Here is a 25659-nt window from a genome sequence, read left to right on the forward strand (position 1 = left end):
GCTTTTTGATGGCCTTCACATTTTCCATGTTTTCTCCTTATCATGGGGAAGTGTTTAAATATGATTGCTCTTGAACAACTTCAAGGGCACAAGAAGTTAGTAATTGACCTTAGCTGGAAAGACACTCATAATCTTTGTAATGCAGAGGTGAATGCAAGCAGATCTGAGGGTTAAGGGAGGGCTTGGTGAAGAATTGCTCAACCATGTCTTTGCTTTAGGTTGATGATCTTGGTTCGCATATAATCATCTATTCATTCGTTCTTCATTTAACAGAAACCCATTGAGTGCCAAATGCATGACATTCTAGGCTCTACTTTATGAAAGAGTACTTAAAATCGGTGTGAATGCTTCCTGTTACACAGAGGAAGTGATGGTAACTATGGAAATGGGACACATAGTTGGATTAAGAGGAAAGTTGGTTTAAGGGGCATTTCAAGTTGAAGAGGCCAACAGAGGCAGGAGAGTTGTCTCCTGCGTACAGACCATCAGACTGAGATTTAGTATGAAGTCACTCTGTAAGGGCCTCTCAAGAGAAGAGCTTGAAGCACAGCAGCATGGATTGCAGTTCAGTTTGGCTGGAGCCTATAGAATGTGCTAACATGGGAGCATGGACTGGGGCCAGAGCCTGTTGGCCCTGCAAGGCTGATCAAAGAAGGATTGAATTCTGCATGGGGGTCGTCATTGAAAAACCAGCACATTGTAGGAATGTGTGAATGCAGATCATTGGAGTTGCTTAGACTGGATGGGTAGTAGAAGGAAGGAGGTCAGGTTAGTTCTAAGATCACTTAGGGTAGTTTAGTCAAGATCCTGGCTTGTGGCTGGGAGGTTAAAAGACATAGTTGAGTCTGACTGGTAAAACAGTATGACGTAGAGTTGAAATTCACTCAAATGTTCTCTTAGTCCTTTCTCTACATTTTATACATATATAATTTTATATAAGTATGTACATATACATTTATATGTATATAAATTTTGTGTAGCTAGTTTCCCTAAAAGGCCTTGACCTCTAATAGAGGGAAATAGATAACTTTGCATTTCTATTTTGACTTTCTATCTCTTAGTATAACTTGATTTGATTTTGGTGCACAGGTTGGTTTTCTCTTCCCCCATTGGACTTTGGGCCTCTGGTTGTATGGTGCACACACGGGGTGATAAAGGAAGTTGTATGTGTCCTTATGGCTGCTTGTAGGTTCTTATATGTTCTCTGGGCTCATTGTAGTGCTGTGAAGCATCTGTTGGGTCTGTTGTTAGGTCCCTGGTGTGATGCACAATGAGGGAGGCACTGAAGAGAGGCTTTGTTTTCTTGCCTCTTGGGTCTCCTTGTGAGCCCAGCATTCCTCCAGATCTCATCCAAGTCCTCTATTTAGCTCCTGATGAGTCTGTAGCATGTCTGTGTAATTTTTGTCCTCCCCACATATGTACAACATACATACATGCATGCACATATACATACATTCATACATACATACATACATGCAGAGTCTCCTGACCACACCCTAGGTTTCAATTTGAATGGAAAGACCTAGGCATGGGAAATCCAACTCTTTGCTTACTCTTTGTCTCCATTAGAGAAAGAACAAGATGATTCTTAACTTTTACTTGATGAGCAATTCACCTTCTACTCACCCTTGTCCTCCAGAGGACAGCAAGCCTTTATGACCCACATTAAAATTAAATTGTACACATTCTTCAAGGATTGCCTTTCCTACTGTCTCATCTCAGAATCTTTCAACTTGCTGATTCTTCTGAGATTTTAGGCTAAGTTGCTTTTGTTGTGGATCTAATTATGATTTGTTTTATGCTGTTACCACTGTGCACGTCGGCCTTTTGTTCTTCTAGATTATAAACTTCTTGAGAGCAAAGAGGTGACCCAGCCACATGCTGAGGCCCACCAAACCTGTCACCTGTGTCACCTGTCACCTTTAGCACACACAAAAACATATTTGATAAATAATGATTGTTACAGTCATGCTCTTCATAAATCTCTCTAAGCCTTCCATTAAAACTGTCGGAACATGTACAGGGGTGCTATTTTACCAACATCTTTGGCCCCTTTCTATTAAATTTCCATACAAATCCCATGGCCTGGGCTGTGGGAATCACATCCTCAGCCATTTCTCCCAGGCCATGAACTAGAATGTTATATTTACAGGGTTCTGTGGAGGCACCCCAAACACAGCAGTGCAACTGTATATCAGAAACCACTATCATAAATGAGTTGGACAGGATAAGCCAACTTGAAAGAGAAAATAAAATATTATAACCCCAACTTGAAAAGAAAATATGGTGTGTGGTTTATTGCGGTGGGTTATGGGGGGAAGAAAGAACTGATTTTAAGTCAAACACAGAAAAGCAGTGACACTCTTTAAACTCAATACAGTATTCACATGGCAGACACTGGACTTCAGAAAGGCAAACCTTTAGGCTCCTGCTCTGGTCTATAAAATGGATGTAAAATTGCCTTTGCTACATTATTAGTGCACCATTCTAGAGGCAAGGAATGTTTAGGGAGCAAAATAGCCTTGAAGCCAGCATGGAGCTTTCAAGTTAGAGTCTGTTTGTGGGAATCTCACATTGCATTTTAAAGACATTTTAAAGGCTCTGGCTTTGGGAAATTCCACTCTGACGAGGTGAGAAGGAAGGACTAGGAAATGTCTGCAGCAGAGGCACCAACTTTCATTGTCTTAGTGAGAAGAGGTTTTGCTGTTAGCAGCAATCTGAGTCTTCCCTTAAACAATAAGATTTCCGTATTTCTAGACTTGCTTTACACAGAGTGCTTTTCGTTTGTTTGAGCCCCCAGCTCTTAAGTTGTGTAATAACAAATTTGGAAGATGTGCATTTTGCTGGAGGGGAGTTGGGGATTCTTGAATAAATCACTTATTTTTCTTTATTTGAATTGACGCTATTGCAGAGTATGCAAGCATTTTCTGGGAACCAGGAGCCAAGGGCCACCAATGAGAGATGGGAAATTAATTTCATAAAACATTTTCATATTAAAGTGAAATTTCAAAATTTCAAGTGAGCTTGAAAATTCTGAGGGATCAGCATAGTTAAAAGGCTCCATCTTTTCACCTTAGAGATTGCAGGAGAGCCAGATCTTGAAGGATGTGTATAATTAAATTTTTAAAATGTCATCTGGAAGCCTGAGGGTCTATGGCTTCAGTGGAGCAAGTCATTTACATCTGGTTCAGACACAAAGGTATCAAAATGCCTCCCGTGACCAAGGCTGGAAGCAGAAACTCTAGGACTCATATGGAACATGTTGTCTAGGCATTTTCTAGTCTAGAAGCGTGAGGATGATACATTCAATGATGCTAGGATTTACTTGGACTAACCTAGGATGCAATGGAGAGGTCTAAGGTACTAAGAGGTGATTAAAGATGAACGGTCTCTGAGTACCTAGCCAAGAAGAGTATGGCTGACTTTCCTCACCCTGCTAAGCTGACTCTTTGTTCCTTCTGATTTGCTGATGAGTCTCAGAGACTGAGTGAGATGCATTTCACGTGGCCCTGTTCAGTTTTATATTTCAGGAACTTCACTACTTTGGGTCAAAACTGAGCAGCTTTTTGTGACATTTCTACAAACATTTGAGGTCATTAAATGAGCAGTTTCTGGTGGCAGGAAAGGCACATATTATGCTGAATGGGAAATGCAGCCAATTATTTGGCTCCCATAGCCTGAAGCTGATTGTCTGTTGGTAGTTTCCTGGACTAAACTGATGAATGTAACCATCTCTCCATCATTCACTTACACAGTGTGCATTCGACAAGTATTCCTGAAGCACCTCCTGTGCATCACCAACAATGGACCACACCACCATTCAATTGTCTTTTTCTGTGTTTGTCTACACACAAAGTTTGTCACTAGTAGAAGTGAAATCACAGTCACACACAGGGCAAACCTTGGATGTCAGAAAGAAGTGAGTTACACATCTGGGTGCCAGGCCTGAGCCTTATGTCAAGCTGAAATTTAAATCTCTAACTAAAAGGAAATGGAATAAAAACAACAGATGTTATTAATAGAGTGAGTTTTTGTTAATTTTCTAGGAGTGACACGAAAGGAGATCAACTAATATGCAAACAATTGATATTTATTTATTTGTTTATTTCCAGATCACCAGATTAAAAATTGACCGAAACCCTTTTGCTAAAGGATTCAGAGATTCTGGCAGAAACAGGTAAGAGTATGGGGATAAGAAACTTACTGACTTCTTGATGAAATTCCTTTCCCCACATCTCATTGGTGGTCCTTGGGCTCCTGCTTCCCAAAGAATGCTTATAACTCTGCAATTGCACTGCCTCAGAAATGGATGGCTTATGGCTTAGCCAAGAATCCCCAAGTCCCCTCCCACAAAAGGCTCGTCTTCCAATTTTTTTGTCACATATCCTAAAATGCTGTAACAAATCTTATAGAGTGTTTTGCCCTTTACACTATGCTCTGTGGTGCAGTCCATGTAGAGCACAAGCCACATGGTCATTTATTGTTATCAGTGGACTGGTGTATTTTTCTGATATCTGAAGGTATGGGCTACAGTGGTGTCTTACGTGCTTTATATTTCTGAAAGATAGAAGATTTCAGAAAAGTACTACCCTTTTGAGCTGAATTTGTAAAAACAAGTGCAATGATTTTACATCTGGGAAATAGTCCTCCAAGAGATGTACACTTCTGACCTTATAAAGGGGAGTGTTTCTAGAATACCTCCTTTCTCTTTTCATTTTTTAAAAAAAATACATTTTCTAGTTTTTGAGATTATAATTATAACATTTCTTCTATTCTTTTCCACCCTCTGTCTATACTGTGGTATAGTGTTATATTCCACTATACCGTAAAGAAGGGGTATACCACCCTTTCTCATTAGCTACACCATTGTTTCCAGAAGTTGACAGATGATGAAATCATCCTATGCAGTCTGCCCTTGCTCTCTTTAAAATTTATGTCCCCCTTTTCTTTAGCTGTTGTTATTGTGTGTGTGTGTTTATTTTCTTAAATCTACAAATAAAATCTGCTCAGTTTGTATAATGGTACTTGTATGGATGTTTTAATGGCTGATCATTTGGTATCAGACTCTTCTCTTGGGATAGAGATTACCCCTCTTTCTCTCAGCATTCCTTGGTGACCTGTAGTTCTTGATTGAGGGTTGTGAGCTTTTCTTTTTCCACATTAGGTTGCTTATTTGTGTTGTCCTTATTCAGGTCATGTCTAGGTAGCCATGTTGATGAGACTTCATATGTGTGTAGCTTCTCTGATATCTCTAGGAGACACACTCTTTTAGCAACCTTACTGTTCTTCTGGCTCTTAGAACCTTTCCCTCCCCTTTTCCCAAACTGCTCCCTGAGCCTTGGATGCAGGAGTTGGGTTATTAGATGCATCACCTGGGACTTGGCTTCACAACTCTATCTTTTGGCTGGTTGTGGTTTTCTGCAATACTCTCCATCTGCTAGAGCAAAGAGAAATTTTAGTGATGAGGGGGGAATACCACCCTTCTTCATTATTTGCACCACTGGTTCCAGAAGTTGACAGATGGTCAAAGGATCATTGTCTACCACCATCTGATTTTCTGACTGATAATGCTTTCTTCTAAATGATTAACTACATAAAATTAAAATCTATGGCAACTTAGGAAGCCAGACATGTCCATGATTTCCAATTAGACAATCTCATTGGATACAGGCAATAGAGACCGAGCAAGTGTGATGGGTATGTCTGGTGTAGCACAGGCATTGCAACACGATTGACTTTAAGCAGACATCAGACTTCTTTCCTAATCTGCAAGGACTGTTTTGCATCTGGACAACAGATTGTCAGGATTTATCTTTGGTATGCTCCCTATAGCAGTTTTTGGATAAATCAACAATTTATATTTAGAACTACTCCATAAAATATGTGATACATTATCCAATCAAGCACCACAGACCAGTGTTTCAGCATGAACAGATCCCATGTGTGATAGCATCTACCTTACAGTCAAGGTGTGCAGTGGGCATATGTCTAGATTTGACATCCTATGATGTCTACACAATGGTTAACTGACTAGTGATATTCCCCAGATAGGCTATGGATGGCAAGGGTATTCAAAGCCTGTAGCTTGGAGTTCATGGATGGCTTTCAGGGTCTGTGGGCTCCTAGTATACATTTCACTATACCATAGATGTATGTTATAAACCACACACAGTGATCATTTCTTTCACAAAATATTTTATGAAAGCACTCTTCACTGAACTCTTGCTGTATATTCAACATACATTTAGGTATCTATAAACTTTGTTTGACTCAAAATCCATAAGGTCACCTCCATTGAGTAATATAAAATTAGCTCAATTTTCCAGTGTTTAGACAACATTAAGTATCATGGTCTAAGTACCAGTTAATGATAGAGCGTTCTAGAACTCAGTGAGTGAGTGACTCCTGGTCAAACAATTTCCTGTTCCACAAAGGCTTTCATCTTCAAAGCCTAGTTAATAAAGAACAAACACATATTCATTCTATCTTGGATGTCCTCCACCTTTAACTTATAGTCCAGGTCACCAAAAGCATTTCCCTTTCCTCCATTTCTAAGATACTGCTCTCTGAGCTTCTTGAAGACCTACTTAGAGATAAGGTATTAAAAAATGCCCGGACATGGATGGCAAAGGTATTCAAAGCCTTTAGCTTGGAATTCATGGATGGCCTTCAGGGTCTGTGGGCCTCTAGTATGTAAGTGTAACTATGTACATGAACAGCTGTATATTATTTTTCTTATAATCCTGTAGTGTTTTGTATATTTTTGAAAGGTCCACCTCCCAAGATAAGAACTTCTGTTCTATACCTAAGTATCAATTTCCAGGGCCAAATGTGGTTACATTTATTCAGATATTCCTTTCTTTTTTGGGGAGGTGAAACTCTGTAGTAGTATTTAGTATTTATTTATTTTCTTATGGATGATTAATGTATTGATTTTCTCCCCCTGCTACCCTCTTGCCTTTGCCTTCTATTGGAGTTCTTGCAATCTGTAGTATTTGTTCAAATACCTATTCTAAAGTTGATTTTAATTCTTCAGCTAGAGCTTCCTGTTGATAGGCACCCCACTCTTGGAAGTTACCATCTAGAATGTTCTTTTCCATGTTGTATAGATAGCAAGAAAAAAATACATAGATGTTTGATAAAAATCAACCAGGAGGTCAAGTGGAAATGGAAGCTGTTTCCATAGGATGGCTGAGGTTAGATGATACAGTGCTAAGAATCGGTCGAAGGGAAGGGTTTCCAGAAAGCAGGTGTAAGGACAGACATATGTCTTCTGTGGTTGTTTCATATTGGGGAGCCTCTGGGGCTATAGTGAGTCCCTTTTTATAACTGTATCTCAGTAGCATGGGATAGGAGATGCCTAGGTATGACAAACTAGCTTATGCTGATCAACATTAAAAATCTATGCTGCAGGAACTGAGGCTCACTGCCTTCCACCTTGAGACTAGAAGTGCTGAGTGTTAAAGGATTGGCTACTGGTCAGATGTTTTGAAGACCTCTTAGCTGAACACCAAGAGGAGGTCCTCCTAGAGACTAGGGAATGTCCTGCTACTCAGAGACAATAGTGATTTTCCTGTCCTGTTTGTGAGTTACTCTTTTCTGTAAGACTCCTTGAAAATAGAACTATGGATAAATCAAGGACAGACTGCTTGCACGATAGTGCAGGATGCCGAGCTTTAAAGTCAGGCTTAGCTCATTTCAATGCTTAACTTATTTCTTATAGTATGAGAATTCTTTCCTGTGTCATATCAAACCCTGCAAGCCTCCTTAAAAAGAGAAGAATGAAATCCTGTCATTTGTGCATTAATGGGGTGGAAGGACAGTAAATGAAATAAGTTACCACAAAAAGCCACGTAGCATATTCTTTATGCAGAAGTTCAAACAGTTGATTTCTGTAGATATGAGAAACAGAGTAGTTATTCCCAGAAGTTAGAGGAAGAGAGTAAGGGGGGATGGAAGAAAGAATGGTAAATACTAGAATAGAGTGACACAGAAAGGCAAGTTCTGATACACTGCAGCATTTGAGGACAACTGAGGTTCACAATTTATCATGCATATTATAAAGATCTAGAAGAGTGCAAAGCTTCCCAATTCGATGAAATGAGGTATTTAAGGAGAAGAAAATACTGCCATGATTTGACCATTATATGTCTTGCACACATGCTGAGTTATCATCCTTCAACACATAGATAGCTATATAAGCTATATACTATGTGTCAATTAAAATAAAACCCTGTGAATGTCAATTTAAGGATTATTAGTAACTGCCTCACCTATCTGCAAATGATTACTTATCATTTGCAGGGATCATCCTTCATTTTTCAAACCTGCATCTTACAAAGGTTTTGAGACATGACAGAGTTAAGATGGTTTGCCCTCATCCCAGGGCTAAGCTGGAATGCTGGTGAACACCCACGTCTGCCCAACTTTAGAGATGTACATCCCATGCATTGTGCTTGCATCCTGTCCTTGATTGGTTTACCATCAACAGATCCTGAGAGTAAAATTTCCCTCAACACACATTGTTTAAATGTTGATCCTGTCTCAAATAAAGCCACCTGTGAGCTTGCACCTCTGTTTGTAGACCACTGCCCATGGTAGTCTTTTCTTCTCACTCACTTCAGATGCCCTATAAATAAGGATCCCCTAGCTGAGAACAGAAAACCAAGCTGAACCTTTCTGGTAGCTGAAGCTGGGATGCATTATCATTACAAGCTGTATGGACTTGTTAAGGCAAATATAAAGGTTTTGAATGTTTTTCTTTTTCCAAAAGTTAAAAAAGAAAAATCACCTGATTGTCATTAGCTGTTTGGTAATTTAATTCTCACTAGCTAACTACAGGATCTGATATGGGCAAGGATTTTTGAGTATAATGTGTATAGGAAAGATGGATGGGCAAGTGTATGGAGAGGGATTTGTGCATCTTGAACCTGGTGGTTCTGAGCTAGCATCAGGACCAGTGCATCAGGATCTTCTGTCCAGCCTCTCTGTGGCTCGTCTCATGTGAACACAGCTCTTCCCAACCCCTGTCCTTCCACATGCATTTTAGACATCAAATGACTCATGTGGAGGAGCATGGCTTGATGAATTGCATATAAATGTTACTAAAACATACGGATTACATTTCCTTTAAAAACACATGGGCTTAAAAATTAGAGGGGAAAGTGCTTGGCCAATGTTTTTTGGTTTCGCAGAACACAAAACATTTGTGGAATACTTTGGAGTTACAGAGGTTGCCAAACCTCAAACCAAAACACGTTCAGGTTTGTCGATCTCAATCCATCCCAGCACAGTCCAGAGGCTGGAGAAGGGAGGAGCGGAAAGATGGGAAGGATGCAACCACCCACTGTATGCTCTACTCATACCTCGGGCAGTGTTCCTGGGCCTGTGAGGCTCACACACTGAGTCCCATCTGAGTGTGACCCAGATGATAGGTTTCCTAACTAACTGCCATTCTCAACACACACACACACACACACACACACACACACACACACACACACACACACACACACACGGGCTCCTGGCTCATAGAATTGCCCTCTTGCCTTTTTCTTCTGTTTCTTATGAGATCCAGTGGCTGATCTAAAGGCTGGGTCTGGAAGGAGGATCCACCAGGATCTGCATGCATCCAGAGTGTAAATCTAGGGCTTCCTGTTGGGTGGTAAGCCTAGCAGAGGAGGCCTGTAGGGTTGGGAATCAGCTGCTTTCAGGGAAGTCCCGACTCTCTCATTCAGCCCTACACTTGAGCCACAATCTCCAGACAATCTTACCAGCTATAACATTGGCATTTTGGTCTCCATTGTGTTAGGTTCCTGTGTCATTCTCTTGACTGCGTCAGCAATTTGGAACTGTACTTTTCCAAGTTTATCCTCTTAGATATACCTTCCCTCACAGTGCCAGGTGTACAGGGTCAATTGAAAACCGTTCACTAGTTGCAAAGCCACATTGATGAGTAGGAGATGAATTAAAATGCAATAATAAAAAATTAATTAAATAAAAGAATAAGAAAGGCTCATTCCAACCTGTGGCAAATGAAGGAGACCAGAATCCAAGGGCTAGGTTTGGATGCCCAAGGAGAGGGAAGGAAGATTGAGTTTGTGATTAGTTGGAAAAGCTAAGGGCAATTCAGATGCAAATCTGAGCCTGCTTACTTCTGTTAGATTCTGATTTGACAGAATTACTGCTTAGATCCATACATCCAAGGGGTCATGTGATCATGCAGAGATCAGGCATGCCTGTGCTTCCTAGATTCCTGAAGAAGGATACCAACAAGTTTTTGGTGTTTGTAAGAGACAAGGAGAAATTCTCAGAGGCAGAGCTAAGGCACAGTGAGGCTTGGTTGAACCTAAGACAGAATGAGGTTTGGTTGAACAATGTCACCTAGTAATTAACTGAGAAATTATGCCCTTGTGAGTGACTACACTATGGACGCATGAAGCAAAGGCAAGAAATGGGCCACGAAGCCAAAGAGAATGGGCATTTTTGTAGAATCCAGAAGTAACCTTGGGAGATACATTTTCCATCAAGAGCCCTTGTTGCTCAGCTAGAGGGAAAGACAACTGTATAGATGCTGCCTGTAGATGGAGGAGCCATGGGAATGGAGGAAAAGAGAGCTCAGTGGGTCTTCCAAGCCACAGCTAACGTGAAACCCAGGTGGCTGCCAAGAGTGCACAAAAAGTACAAGTCTCACTTGGGAAATTTTGTGGAATTCCAAAATACTTAGAAACAAACACAGCCATAAAAAAGAGAGAATTAAAATTAGGATCTGCAAGGGACTGAAAGGTTCTTCTCAAAGTTTTCTCAAAAATACTACACAGTGACAGCCTGCCTTCTTTCCTATGGTACCCTTCCGTCTGTCTTTGGCCTAGACTTTGGTCTTTACTCCCAGTTCCACTCTATCTATAGGCAACCTAAAGTCCCCATGACTTCCTCTATCTATGCCTAATTGACACAGCATTCTAGAAGCTACAGCTGATGGTCCCATGTCAGGTCCCAGGTAGACTGACACTTTTTCAGCCAGTGAAGTTGTGCAGTATTTTAGGAGTATATGTTCTTTTCTATGGAGTCCATTTTTGGAGGAGGCATGAATCTGGGTATATTAATCCCAAACTCAAGACTAGTCAGAGAGTGTGCCTTGAAGGCTGATTTATACATGAAAGTAGTTTTTTTTTTTTCCTATAGGACCTGCAGAAAGGCATGAAGTACAAGAGGAATTCTGGGTCTGTTCATACTGCTGAGCTAGCAGTATGTGTATTCTGGGCGTGGCTGGTGGAAGTCTTTTATATAGTTTGTTCCTATGTACATATTATTTCATGTGGTAACAGGCATTGTGTCACGAGAGGGGATAAATTCACATTTTGAAAAAGGATGTTCAGGCCGGGCAGTGGTGGCACACGCCTTTAATCCCAGCACTTGGGAGGCAGAGGCAGGTGGATTTCTGAGTTCGAGGCCAGCCTGGTGAGTTCCAGAACATCCAAGGCTACACAGAGAAACCCTGTCTCAAAAAAACCGAAAAAAACCAAAAACAAAAGAAAAAGAAAAAGGATGTTCAATGAAGTCACTATTTAATCAAAGAGAAGAAAATGTTCTTGAGTGGTGGTAGAGAAAATACTTGGTAGTAATAATGTTCCTAAACCCACTCTCAACAGCTGCTATCCCAAAGCCATGCCTATGGAATGAAGAACTGCTCTCCCAAGTTTCAGACAGGAGTTCTTCCTTGATACAGGTCCACAATGATCAAAAGAAAGAGGCATGTAAAGTTAGGAGCCTCCCAATTAACTGGATGGAGAGACGAAGAGAAGTCAGCTATAAATCAACCCCCAGGCCAATGCATCTTTGCTTAGATCTAAACTGACTTTCCTTGGAGAGTTGGGATGAAGGTACCAGTAGATGTACTTCATCTGACATCTGGTAATAGAGTGCTCTGTCAGATATAATTAATTCAAATCCTGCCTGCATTCTTGTCCATCTATTAAGCTAAACAGAAGAAATGGCTGTTTATAGGTTAGAAGGACAAAGCGCCAGTGACTGTACAATTCAATCTAATAGTTATTTCTAGCTACTCAAATTATAAGACTAAAATAATAGTAATAATTATTTCATATATTAACTGAGGTCCAAGTTGTCTACGCTTATCTCAGAGTTGAGATACCCTCACAGAGCTTCCCTTTATGCTGATGGCAAATCTGAATTTTGGCTTCAGAATTTGCAGATCCAGTCTGTCACAGCATCCAGAGAATGACTTCACTGTCCTCTGCAGGCGCAGCTGGCCAGGCAACAGAAACCATGCTTCCAACCTCTTCTGGCTCCCCATTGTTCATGAGTCTCAAGTAGCAAGCTTAGAGCCAATGTGTTGACCACTTGCCTTTTCTCAACCATCAATACACCCCAAGTGTTCTCAAGCTCAATTGCTGTGTTTTCATTTGTCCTCTCTAGGGCCATTGGCTACAGTTTCCTAGCTAACCTCATCCTGTTCTTTCCTGGCAGTCTTGCAAGCCTCTTTAGATTTTTGCATACTTTCTTGTTATCCCTGGCATGGGTGACTTCTGCCATTCAGCAGGTCTATGGAAGCAATCAGTGTTAGACTTCTCTGGGACTGTTATATTTGTCATTCAAGGTAGCTGGTCCTGTACTAGGTTTTGGCATCCTCTTCCTCCTCCTATTGGCAGTTGTATTCCTCCTATTCATCCAAGCCATGGCTGTTTGTTTAGCCAGGACTTAATGCTTTTCTCCTCTTTATTATTTGTTCTCCCTCCCTTGTCATAAACGTTTTCCACCATTGTCTTCTTGGACATATGGATTTGCCAGGGAAAGTTGTCAATTGTTTTATTGTCTATGGCTCCTGCCCAAGGATGGTGTCATTGAACCCAGTGACGTCTTTTTAATGGCTAGTATATTGGAGTCTGAAATATCTGCAAGATAATGAGGCCTATAGGGGCTTGAGGGACATGCTTTTGGTTCTCTGATGAGAAAATGAGAAATGGAATTAGGTAACATGGATCTCCTTCTACATTTTATCCAGAGCCAGAGGACTAATAGAGCTATGAATTCCAGAGAAGTAAGACTGTATCTGCTAGTCCAAGCTACAACTTGAGTAGAATTTCTTTTGCTTGAATTGAAACAATGATGACCAGCTTCTCATTTTACTCTCTCATTTGCCTTGATAAACTTTATTTTCAATCAAATTGTGTTTATTAAGCTGCAATTATTATAACATAAATCCAGATTTATCTATCCTATAATTATGGAGTCTTCAGCAGCATGAAGAAGTTCCTTATCTTGACCAAAATTGCCTTAACTAGAAGCCAGACTATCTTTCGAGTTTAAGCTCTTAACTAGAGTATTCATCTGTCCCTTGTGTGACTTTCATTGCACTGAAACCAGAGTACTCAGTCAAATGTACAGGAACTTAATGCTTTAGCTAGCCTGTTTAGTATTGTTACAAATTTTATTATTCATGAGACATTGAAAATGCCCAGGAATTGACATCACAGCTTATCCAAACTCTAAGAAGGGCAGTTGAAAAGGAACACCTGGGGACCACTAGGCAATGAGAAATTTTTATTCAATTCTAAACACATTTCCACCAATTCCTCATTCTTCCATACTAGTGAAGAATGCTCATTGACTCCAGCTTGTTTATTTATAGACATAATTGTTGTACCCCATGAAGCCAAAATTTACATGATGGGTTTTTGTTTAAATTTGTAGGCTTCAGATCTGTGGTTCCTTAGAGTACCTTAACAGAAAATGTCTTAAGCAACTGGGGGTTGGAACTGATTCCACAAAATAATGAAAGGGAGGGAAGTGGAAAGGTTTGACCTTGCCTCCAGGGAGCAGGGATAGATTAAGAACTTTGAGGTATGGTAATTAGATCTGGACTGGATGTCCATTGTACACATCTTCATCATACACAGAGCTTCTGTGTTAAGTACCCAGAGCATACCTTTGCTTCCACACTGCTAAGTGTTTGCACATACTGTTGACTCTGCCACAAAAGCTGCTACTTGTTCATAGTAAAAGATTGCTTAAAGTGTCATTTAATATTGAGGTTTTATAGATGACCTTTTGTGGAATCTTCCTTTAGTTTCCCTATGTATATTAAATACTTTTTGCCCAATGCCTCATAGCACCTATTACATATCTCTAATGTATCATGTTTCATAAATTAATTGTTTTTATATTGTTTTCATTTTTTAATTGAACAAGACACTACTAAAGGGCAATAGCCCTGTGTCTTTTGTAACTTTATATCTCCTAAGTTTTTACTTTGTGAATACTCCTTTATGCTTTCAAAATTCCTGCTACTTTAGACTAGATTTAGCTGTGGACTTCTTTCTGTTGAGAGAGGACCAGTGGCCACATCAACCTATTGCATATGCTCTCTTCTTGGTAGTCTCAGTAGTACACAGTACAAAGCATCCTCTTTTAACACAGGGAGAAGTTAAATGGGGAAAGAAGTTGGAGATAAAGAGAAAATAAACATAATGATTAAGAAGACAGGGATAATGTGAAAATTGCACACAGTGATGCCTAAGTCAGATCACAGATACTTTAATATTTCTTATTACAATTTATTTATTTATTTGCTGGAATTAAAAGAAGGTTTTTGTTTGTTTTGTTTGTTTGTTTGTTTTTTAAAATACAGTTGGAAGGGTATTTCTTTACAATCGGGTTATGATTCCAGATCAGTTGATCTTGAGGTGTCATTAGTTTGTGAAGGACCTCTTTGGCCTAGCTCTGCCTCCTCCCTCTTCTCCTTCAGCACATTTTTTGGCTTGGCCAAGACAAAAGAGAAGCAGCTTGGAAACCAGAGAGGAAGTTACAGCCAAAAGACCAAACAAAGGGGGTTTAGATGTGGCCTCTGTTGTCACTGAACTGACAAGGAAAAGTCAGCAAGAGGGAACAATTGCCAACTTGAATGTTTCTGATTGGAAGCTGCAGAGATGACGCCAGGTCTCTGTTGTGCCCTAGCCCACAGAGGCCCACCATGTGGAACATGTTAACCAGACACTGCAGCATTTTGCATTTGTGAAACAATGAGTCCAGTTTGTAAGTCTTTGAGATAAAATTTTACAAAATTAAGGCAAGGTAATAGCGAGCAAACAATGGTTAGCATGATACACTGTCTGTAGACATCTAGTAGCTGAAGAACTTAATAGGTAGTTGACAAACATTCTTATAGAAGGCTAAGGGTAGAGATGCTTGGACTCTACTAGAACACTTGGGCTCAATGGAAGGTCAGGAGTCCTGAACTTAGGACAAAAGAGGCAAGAGGGAAACTGAAACCGCCCTGCAACCTAGGTCAAGAAAGGCACAATCCCAATCAGGTTGAGATAAAAAAGCCCCAATCTCTGGCACTAGAGGACTCTTTTTATCCTCAGAGATTTTATTTTTATACCAAATTGGTTTTTAAAAAAGTTAAGCTTAGAAAAGAGAATTGATACTAGCTGAAATTTATGGATTAGTTCCACTAGTTAACTCAACATGCATCAGTTGAGAAAATGGATATTGTTAAAATTATGAAATAGTGACACCTGTTTATGAGTTCAATGATATAAACTGAGACATACTGTATAGCAAGCTGTTATCTAGGCACTTGAGCAAAGGAAAACATTGATCCAAATCCCTTGAAATACATACAAGCTACTATAGAAAGAAGGGGGTTATTAAATTGTACCATGACCCTATACTACATTCTGAGAGACACTGCTAGTGATTTTTAGCACATAGATCTAATCAGTGAACTTTGACAGAGTTTGAGAAAAATATAAGGCATATAGCAAATAAATAGGATTAATTTTTTCTAAAAAGAGAAACATTCAGAATCCCTTAAAAGACTGAATAATATAAATGCATGAGATTTCTATATAGAAGAATACATATTAAAGACTAATTTATATTTTTCCTATATAGTAAAAATATAGCTATGAACTATAGTTTTCCTATGTAGTAAAAATGTAATTATTGAACTATGAAATATATAGTCCAAAAATAAGGTGTGACTAGTAATATTATATTCTTTGCCACTGATTTCGGGGGTTTGCTACAATATTATTGCTACACCTTTGCCTTGAGAAAACCCCTGTAAACTCCTGGATGGTGGGATGTGTCTATGTATGGCATACTGTATTTTTAGGTTAAGGAAGGTCTCCTTGAGGAGGATGTGGAATAAGGATGATTAGTGGGAAATATATGAGAGTTTCATCATTTCATTGGAAAATTAAAATAATTACATCTGAGATTTCAGCCAATTGTCAGAAGTAGCTTAATAACAGATCTAACAAAAATTCAGAATATCTTCTCAAAGAAATGCATCAACAGAGGCTAGATAATCATTGAAGAGAATGACAGAAGAGATAGAATACACAACGTCTATAAATCTTAAATTTTAAATATATGACTGCTTTTCAAGTTATACTTGATAGCTAATACATAGTCATTATTTTATTTTGTTTTATTATTAGATGTTTTCTTATTTACAATATCTCCTTTCCCAGGTTCCTCTCCAAAAAAAAAAAGAAAAAAGAAAAAAAACCCCAAAACTAAAACAATCCCCTGTTCCCTTCCCCCTCCCCCTGCTCACCATCCCACCCCCTCCTGCTTACTGGCCCTGGCATTCCCCTACACTGGGGTATAGAACCTTCAACCGGCCAAGGTCCTCTCCTCCCATTGATGACCAACTAGGCCATCCTCTGCTATACGCATGCTGCTGGAGCCATGAGTCCCTCTATGTGTACTCTTTGGTTGGAGTTTTAGTCACTGAGAGCTTTGAGGGTACTAGTTAGTTCATATTGTTGTTTGTCCTAAGGGGCTGCAAACCCTTCAGCTCCTTGGGTCCTTTCTCTAGCTCCTTCATTGGGGACCCTGTACTCAGTCCAATGAATGGCTGTGAGCCTCTACTTCTGTATTAGTCAGGTACTGTCAGAGCCTCTCAGGAGACAGGTATCTCAGGCTCCTGCCATCCTGCACTTGTTGGCATCCACAATAATGTCTAGATTTGATGATTGAAAATGGGAAGGATTCCCAGGTGGAACAGTCTCTGAATTGTCCTTCCTTTAGTCTTTGCTCCATAGAGAGCCTCTACAACTCCTTCCATGATATTTTGTTCCCCCTTTTAAAGAAGGAATATAAAATACCTTGGTGTGACTCTAACTAAGCAAGTAAAAGATCTGTTTGACAAAAACTTCAAGTCTCTGAAGAAGGAAATTGAAGAAGAACTCAGAAGATGGAAAGGTCTCCCTTGCTCGTGGATTGGCAGGATTAATATAGTATTAATCTTAAATTTTAAATATATGTACATTTGTACGTCTTGCCAAAAGCAATCTACAAATTCAATGCAATCCCCATCAAAATTCCAACATAATTCTTCACAGACTTAGAAAGAGCAATTTGCAAATTCATCTGGAATAATAAAAAACTGAGGATAGCCAAAACTATTCTCAACAATAAAAGAACCTCTGGTGGAATCACCATCCCAGACCTTAAGCTGTACTACAAAGCAATTGTGATAAAAACTGCATAGTATTGGTACAGTGACAGGCAGGTAGATCAATGGAATAGAATTGAAGACCCAGAAATGAACCCACAAATCTATGGCTACTTGATCTTTGACAAAAGAGCTAAAACCATCCAGTGGAAAAAAGACAGCATTTTCAACAAATGGTGCTGGCTCAACTGGCGGTTAGCATGTAGAAGAAGGCTAATTGATCCATTCTTATCTCCTTGTACAAAACTCAAGTCCAAGTGGATCAAGGACCTCCACATAAAACCAGATACACTCAAACTAATAGAAAATAAAGTGGGGAAGAGCCTCGAGCACACAGGCACAGGGGAAATTTTCCTTAACAGAACACCAATAGCTTATGCTCTAAGATCAAGAATTGACAAATGGGACTTCATAAAATTGCAAAGCTTCTGTAAGGCAAAAGACACTGTCAATAGGATAAAACAGCAACCAACAAATTTGGAAAAGATCTTTACCAATCCTATATCTGATAGAGGGCTAATATCTAATATATACAAAGAACTCAAGAAGTTAGACTCCAGAGAAACAAATAACCCTATTAAAAATGGGGTACAGAACTAAACATAGTCATTATTTTAGAGTTGCTTACTTATAAAGTAATTCATACCATACCATAATACTTTGAAATAGTACTATGGAAAAGAATCCAAGCCCATTTCTACTTACTCAATAAATAGAACTAATAGAAAAATAGGCATTATGCTATGGTACTACTGAAACTTCACAGTTTGCTAGCACTTTCTTATGGAATGAGAAAGGATTGTTATTTGTCCTGTGCTAGCTTTTGTCCTTATGACATACACTTGTCCCTGAAAAACATGGACTGGAAGGTGAAACAATAAACCCCTGCCATCTGCAGTGAACCTCCTGTGCCATTAAAGGGAATCCTAGGTTTTTCTGGTGGGCTGCCAACATTCCAGGACAAGGCAGTCAGATCTAAGCTGGGCCTGTTTCTTCTATCCGCCCAGACTCAGCATGGCCTTATCTGCCTATCCCCTTATTATTCTGAACTCCCTTAATTGCCTTAGCTCTTTCTATCCTCAAATAGTTCCATGAACTATATTCAGGACCAATGTAGAGTGATGGTAGAGATACTGTCTATTCCTGCTTCTCAGATTAACAGCTAATAAACACCATGCACTGCTTTCTCCTGTGAACCTCTTCTTAAAATACAGAGTTTGGTTTGCCAGCATTAGTGTATTTAAAGCCTCCAAGATCCAGGGAAGACTTTAGAAAGTGAAATGTGCAACTCAAGCTGATTCAGAAAGCAAATTTTCCAACACAAGGAGGCCATCAGTGTGTGTGTGGCTCATCTGAGAAGAATGCAGGGGGGTCATCATCTGTTAAAGGGGCAAGGTATTCATTCTCTCTTAAAATAAAACCTCTCACTTTGTTCTTGGCATGTAACAGAGCTGAACAAGTGAATAACTCAGGTAGAAGGTCATTGAGCACACTTTTTTCAGTAGGAAAGAACTGTCTTCTCCTAAGAGGCATATCATGCCCTTTGTGGTGACTTCCCAATGGAGAGGCATATGCCATTGGGGTTCCCCATTCTTCTACCTCCAAACCAGTCCCCGAGTCTCTCTTTCCTGACATAAGAGAGACAGTTTTGAAGTAAATACTCAAAAGCTCTACTCAAATCCTTCAACAGAGCTCCAACTGATGTTCTATTTTGAGGATGTTTCGTATTATCAACAATATTCTGATAGTTATTTGGGCAATGATTTCAATCCTTCATACAAGGAAGTAGTTGAGTGGTAAAAAAAAAAACAGCATGCATACAATACAATTTACAGATTGTACAACATGAGTAAAATAGAAGCTGTGAATAAGTGTATCTTAAAATAATAGATATTTTCTAAAATCTGACATTTTATGGTTCTCATTGTCTACTTACTAGGTTGCAAATGAAGATAAAGCATTTGGAGATATGACTGTCCTTTTTGTCCATTGTTCCTTTCTCTTTGTCTTTGGGTAACTATTTCTTTCTACAGTAAAAAAAAACTTGAGTGTATTTGTTTACTCTCCTTTTTTATCTGCTGCCCTACTCTTCTCTGTTGACTTAAGAGAACTTTAAAGTCACATGAGCTTGACTGCTTCATTGAGCCTTCACACTCTCTGAATGTGGGGTTGGCTCTGGGACAGGATGTGTCAGCCATGATGAGGTAATGGTGGTAGCATGAGAAGCAGTCAGAGCCATGCTTTGCTCAGCTGTACTCATGATACCCTTGTCCTTAAGTACACTTTGTTATCATGCCCATCAAGCCCTTTGAATGGAAAATCAGTCTTCAACTTCATCATGGTTAAGGCCTTTCTTTCTTTCTTTCTTTCTTTTTTTTTTTTTTTTTGGTTTTTCGAGATAGGGTTTCTCTGTGTAGCCCTGGCTGTCCTCGAACTCAGAAATCCGCGTGCCTCTGCCTCCCAAGTGCTGGGATTAAAGGCATGTGCCTCCACTGCCCAGTTGGTTAAGGACTTTCTTTTTTTTTTTATTAGATGTTTTCTTATTTACAATATCTCCTTTCCCAGGTTCCCCTTCAAAAAAAGAAAAAGAAAAAGAAAGAAAAAGAAAAAGAAAAGAAAATAAGAAATAAAATAAAATAAAAACCCCCAAACTAAAACAATCTCTTGTTCCCTCTCCCCTCTCTCCCTGTTCACCATCCCACCCCCTCCTGCTTACTGGCCCTGGCATTCCCCTACACTGGGGTCTTGTGAACAATCTGAAATAGTTTCCTCTGTCCTTCCCCCAGCAGTGTACCAGCATCAGGAACTTGCACTTTCCCAGGCTGACTTCCCTCAGAGCCTGTAGTATGCCCCTCAACAGACAATTCACTTTTTATCTTTAAATGTCAGTGATGTTTTGGGATTAACTACCAGTTGATTTTCTGGCTGTTCTGATTCCAGAACTGGACTTGAAGCCATCATGGAGACTTATGCATTCTGGAGACCTCCTGTGCGCACACTGACCTTTGAAGACTTCACTACCATGCAAAAGCAACAAGGTAAAGCCTTGGGCGAGGCCCCTGCTCTGCAGACAGCAGTGGATGGGGAAGCTGAACTGGAGCATGGCCCAGAGGGCCCTAGACCAGCACAGGGGTTACACCAGTTCTCTGGGAACAAAGACAACTTGCAGCTCCATGAGTGATAAAAGCACTACCACTTCTGCAAATGAGCTGGATCTAGAGTCAGCATGTCATCTACATTCAGAATTATTTCCAAAAGCCATAGATACCTGTGGCATTTCTTTTCCTTTGCGATTGATAATATACCATGATCAAAAGAAACTTAAGGAACAACATAGTTCATTTTGGCTTATGGTTTTAGGGGTCTGGAGTCCATAATAGTGGAGAAGGCATGGCATATGGGTGAGATCAGGAAGTAAAAGATCATATCTCAACCATACACAGGAATCAAAGATACACTGCAGGCAGAGGGGCAAAGCCAGATTCCAGTGGTGAATGTCTTCCACCAAGGCTTTACCTCTTGAAGGTTCCACAACCTTTCCAAACAATACCACCAACTGGGACCATCTGTCAGCATATATGAGCCTATGGGAAATATTTCTCATTTAAACCACCACACATGGTTGGTTAGTTGATTGGTTCTTTGGCCGTTTGGTTCCTCCCTCCCTCCCTCCCTCCCTCCCTTCCTCCCTATCTCCTTTCTTCCTTCCTTCCTTCCTTTACTGTGGTACCAGGAATTTAACTAGGGTTTTGTGCATGCTAGGCAAGTGCTATGTAAACTATGGTTACTTATCCATAATAATGATTGCAAAGACTACTCTATGCACTCACACAGTCCTTGCCTTTTGAAGAGGTCATCATAATGTATTCATGTTTCCTCATGGAAACCTTACATGTTTCTTATTTCTAGTTTTTAGTGACAAAAGCTCTGGTTTTCAATGGAGTGAAATGAGGTCTTACATTGAGAAGGGGCTGCTTCAAGCCCATCAGAGCTCCATTACATGTCACCTAGCTTTTATTTTTTTTATTTTTTGCTTGCCTATTTGAAACAACCACAGCCTTGTCACATTGGTGGGTTAAGTGGACTTTACCCACTTCTTTGTGATTTTTTTTTAAGTAAAATTCCTAATCTCCCTTCCCTTGTAGCTCAGGTTTAAAAGCTTTGGTGACATGGACAGAAGGATCACAGGATTTCAATCCTCCTGTCAGTCCTGTCATGTTCTGAGGCCCAGCCACTTGGGTTCTTCAGCAAAAATTTCCCAGTGTATAGAATGGTTTATATTTCCTTCTCCGGTATTCTCCTTCCCAAAGTGACACTGGACATAATGTTCAGATTTGAGTTTCTTCTGTTCCAGTAAATACTCATCATAGACAAAAGCCTAATTTTTAAATTTCTATTTACTTGGGAGGCCATTCTAGGATTCTATAATATCTGATACCATGTACCCTTCTCAGGAGAGTAGCTAATACTTTGCACACTGGTTTTGATTTATGACCAACATTGCTGAAATATTTTGAGTTTTAAACATGTATATAATTAAAGTATAGATCCATATGGGGCCTCCTGGTACAGCTGCTTGCAAGGCTGGGGCATGAGGATCACAAATATAAAAACTGTTTCAGTCACAGAGCAAGTTCAAGGCTAGCTTTTACTCTGTTTATCCCATTTGTCTTTTATTGCTATGATAAAACATCAACTGAAAGGAACTTGGGAAGGAAAGGGCTTATTAACTGGCAGGTTGTAAGCCTATCATAGAGGAAAGCCAAGGCAGAAAGTAAATCAAGGCAGGAACTGGAGGTAGGAACTGAGGTTATTGCTAACTGGCTCATACAGAGGCTCATGTTCAGTTTTCCTACTTATATAATTCAGGATGACTTGCCCAGGAGTGGCAGTGCCCACATCAATAATTAATTTAAAACACTCCCCACTGAATGTTCACAGGCCAATCTAATAGAGGCAATTCCCCAGTTAAGGTTCTCTCTTACAGGTGACTTGAACTTGCATCAAGTTGGCAAAAATTATCTCATCTGTCTCTGTCTGTGTCTGTGTCTGTCTGTCTGTCTGTCTGTCTCTCTCTCTCTCATACACGCACACACACACACACACACACACACAAGTAAAAAGGGAGCTACAAATTTAGTTAAGTTATGGATCATTTGTAAAAGGTGCTTGATGACTTAGCTTCAATTGCTAGTCCTGCCAAGTGAACAAACATAGACTCCAATTACACAATTTGAATCAGGTTCTTCTCATTACTTCTTAGAGTTGGGACCCTCATGAGTTTCTCAGTCTTCTTGCCACTCAGTTTTTCTTTCTGTGTGCTACAGACAAACATACTCTATTCTTGTAAATATTAAAGGAGACAGGTATTTAAATCTTAACAAGCCCTCAGTAGAGTAGATAGTTGTCATGCCTTCCCGATTTCTGTCATCCTGATGTCCCACTCCTATTGTACAAGGATGTCTGATATGAATGTGAATGGGAACCATTGTTTTTCTTATGATTAAATATTTGAAACATGATTAGGCAATAACTCCTGGCAAGGACTATTGTCACGGTAAGCAAACCAGCTTTTCTTTCTCATTCTTCTATTGTTCTACCACATCAGGATGGTCTTTTCAGATTTTGAATCCATCTAAAAGTTGAATAACTGACTTGGTCAAAACAGCATGACCTATTGGTCCAGGAAACAACCTCACAGAGACCTGAAAATGTGTTCTACTAATCTAGAGTGTTTCAGTCTAATCAACTTGACAGCTAAGTTTGGCCATCACACTTGGGGAAAGTGACTAAGGGCCAAATCAACAGAAAACTAAGAATCTGGGTCTGTTATAGTCAAATATAATGTCATCCTGTCATTCTCTGATGGATGTTTTAAATACAATTTGTGCCTTGGTTTCCCCAAATATGCAGTGTGTTTTTATGACAAAACTGAACTTTTATGAACTTTTCCGAGTGATTCGAGAACTGTTGTGCTGAAAGGAATAATCCCAGTTGCACCACAGTTAGTATTTTGTCTTTGGTGGAAACATGGGCCTAGCATTTGAGAAGCCTCCCTTCTGCTCCAGGGCTAGCAGACATCACTGTAGATCTCAACGCTACTGGATGTTTCAGTCTTAGTCAGGCAATTAAAGTGTCTTAGAATTATGGACAGTCCCTATTGTTGACTGGGTTTTCAGTCACTTGATTGTAGTTAGAAGCTGGCCAGTGAGAGAGATGATAAACTTGACCCATCATGTGAATAACACATTGAGAGGTTGGAGAAAAGGCTCATCAATTAAGGACATATACTGCTCTTGCAGTGGATCTGAGCTTGGGAACCAGCCCAATGCCATGTGGCCCACAACTCTCTTTAACTCCAGCTCTGGGAGATCAGACTCTGATTTCAAAGAGCAGTTGCACTCATGCAAGTGCATGCCCTACTCCATGTATATACATAATTAAAGATAATACAGTAAAAAATATTGTGAAACTAGAAAAATGTTCAGTGAACATTGATGTTTGGATTGTGAAGTCATTGCAGTGATTCAAAGATGGTGAATTTACACAGATCCCTCTGAGTAGGGGGATGATGCAAGTCCTCTTGCACAAAATTATTAAAAAATATTGCATACAACTACTTTTAGGTTATGTGTATAGGTGTATGTGAAACAAAACACATTTTCATGTTTTGAGGTTAGGGTTCTATTCCTCAAATGTCTCAGAGGTATATATAAATACTATATATATATGTGTGTATGTATATATATAAATACTATATACATACCATATATACTATATATACATATAAACCCCTGCAAATTCAGAAAACTTCTAGTTTCAAGAATCTCAGGTCAAAGATATTCAACTTGTAATGGACAATAGGTTGTACTTTTACTCCCTAAAGCAATGGTTCTCAACCTTCCTAATGCATGTTGTGGTGACCCCCAGCCATAAAATTATTTTGTTTCTATTTCATAGGTGTAATTTTGCTGCAGTTATAAATTATAATGTAAATACCTGATATGTAGGATACCTGATATGTGACCCCTGTAAAAGGGTCATTCAACCCCCAAAGTAGTTGTGACCCACAGGTTGATAAACACTGCCCTAAAGTCACTTAGGCTTAATGTGCTCAAGGGACCTAAGAGCCTCTCCTGAGAGAAGGATCCCACATCCACTTGATATCAAAGCTGTTTTTCCTGGCCCCATCCTCATAGCCTATCACTAATGTCTCAAATCTGTCCACATCTCTAATCTCCTATGCTACTACCTGGCTCTGATGCATCATCATTTCTCACTTGGATATTGTGATGTCCTTCAGAGCCTCTCTATTCTGCTCCAAGATGTTCTGCACACTGTCTGGTCAGTGTTTGAAAATACACATCTACTAATACCAACTTTGTACCATAACTTGCTTAGAATTCTTCAGTGGCCACAATTTATTTTTGTTCCCTTAACACAGAGACCTCTAAAGTTATAGATAATAACCATGAGGACTAGATAAATTGGTACCTTAAGATAAGCTATTTACAAAAGCACCTAGGATTTACTAAGTACTCAAGGATGTTTCCTATAGTTCCTTATAGTGGGATAGGATGCTCTCTGTAGTTCCCTATAGTGGGGTAGGATGTCCCCTATCCCACCTCCCTTCTATCCCTGCACCAGGGTCACCTCCATCAGTTTTCAGACATGCTGTGGTCTTTCCTGTCACATGCTGTTTCCCTGCCCAGAGGGCTCATGTTTACTCACTTGCTTACTTAGAACCACCCCCTTCTGTAATCTCAGTTCAAACAGCACTTCCTTGGGGAATTTTCTCTGCCATTCCTAGCAGGCTAAAGTCTTTTAGGGTATACCCCCTGTTGGTTTAATTCTTGGTTCAATATCATTCACTGCTGTATTTCTCAGCACTTTCCCCCTTATGATTAAATTCTTGGGTCCAGGCATGATATCCAATTCACATTTGAACTTAAATAGGGATTGAATGAGCACACCTAATATAACAATGAGTGCTATAGTAGGGGAATATTGTTAATATTTTAATGTTCTTGGCAAGGACTCACTAACTTTATGTTTCAATTTGAAGGGAAAGAGATTAGTGCCAACTTATATATGTATGTATACATACTTACATATAATATAAACCAGTAGCTGCTTTTCTAATTTCCACATTGCATTCCTTGTTTGGC

General features: G+C 39.7%; 1 protein-coding gene across 3 annotated transcripts in view; it reads left to right on the forward strand.

Moving 5' to 3' along the window:
- Window positions 1-25659, forward strand: part of Tbx15 (T-box transcription factor 15) — a 117824-nt gene that overhangs the window by 83800 nt on the left and 8365 nt on the right. For all 3 annotated transcript variants that reach the window (XM_031374967.1, XM_031374965.1, XM_031374966.1), the window contains exons 6-7: window positions 4113-4177; window positions 20432-20529. In XM_031374967.1, the coding sequence (XP_031230827.1) occupies window positions 4113-4177; window positions 20432-20529 (163 nt within the window). The remainder of the gene's footprint in view (window positions 1-4112; window positions 4178-20431; window positions 20530-25659) is intronic.

The sequence above is a fragment of the Mastomys coucha genome, unplaced genomic scaffold (genome assembly GCF_008632895.1).
Source record: "Mastomys coucha isolate ucsf_1 unplaced genomic scaffold, UCSF_Mcou_1 pScaffold16, whole genome shotgun sequence".
In the NCBI taxonomy this organism is placed as follows: Eukaryota; Metazoa; Chordata; class Mammalia; order Rodentia; family Muridae; genus Mastomys; species Mastomys coucha.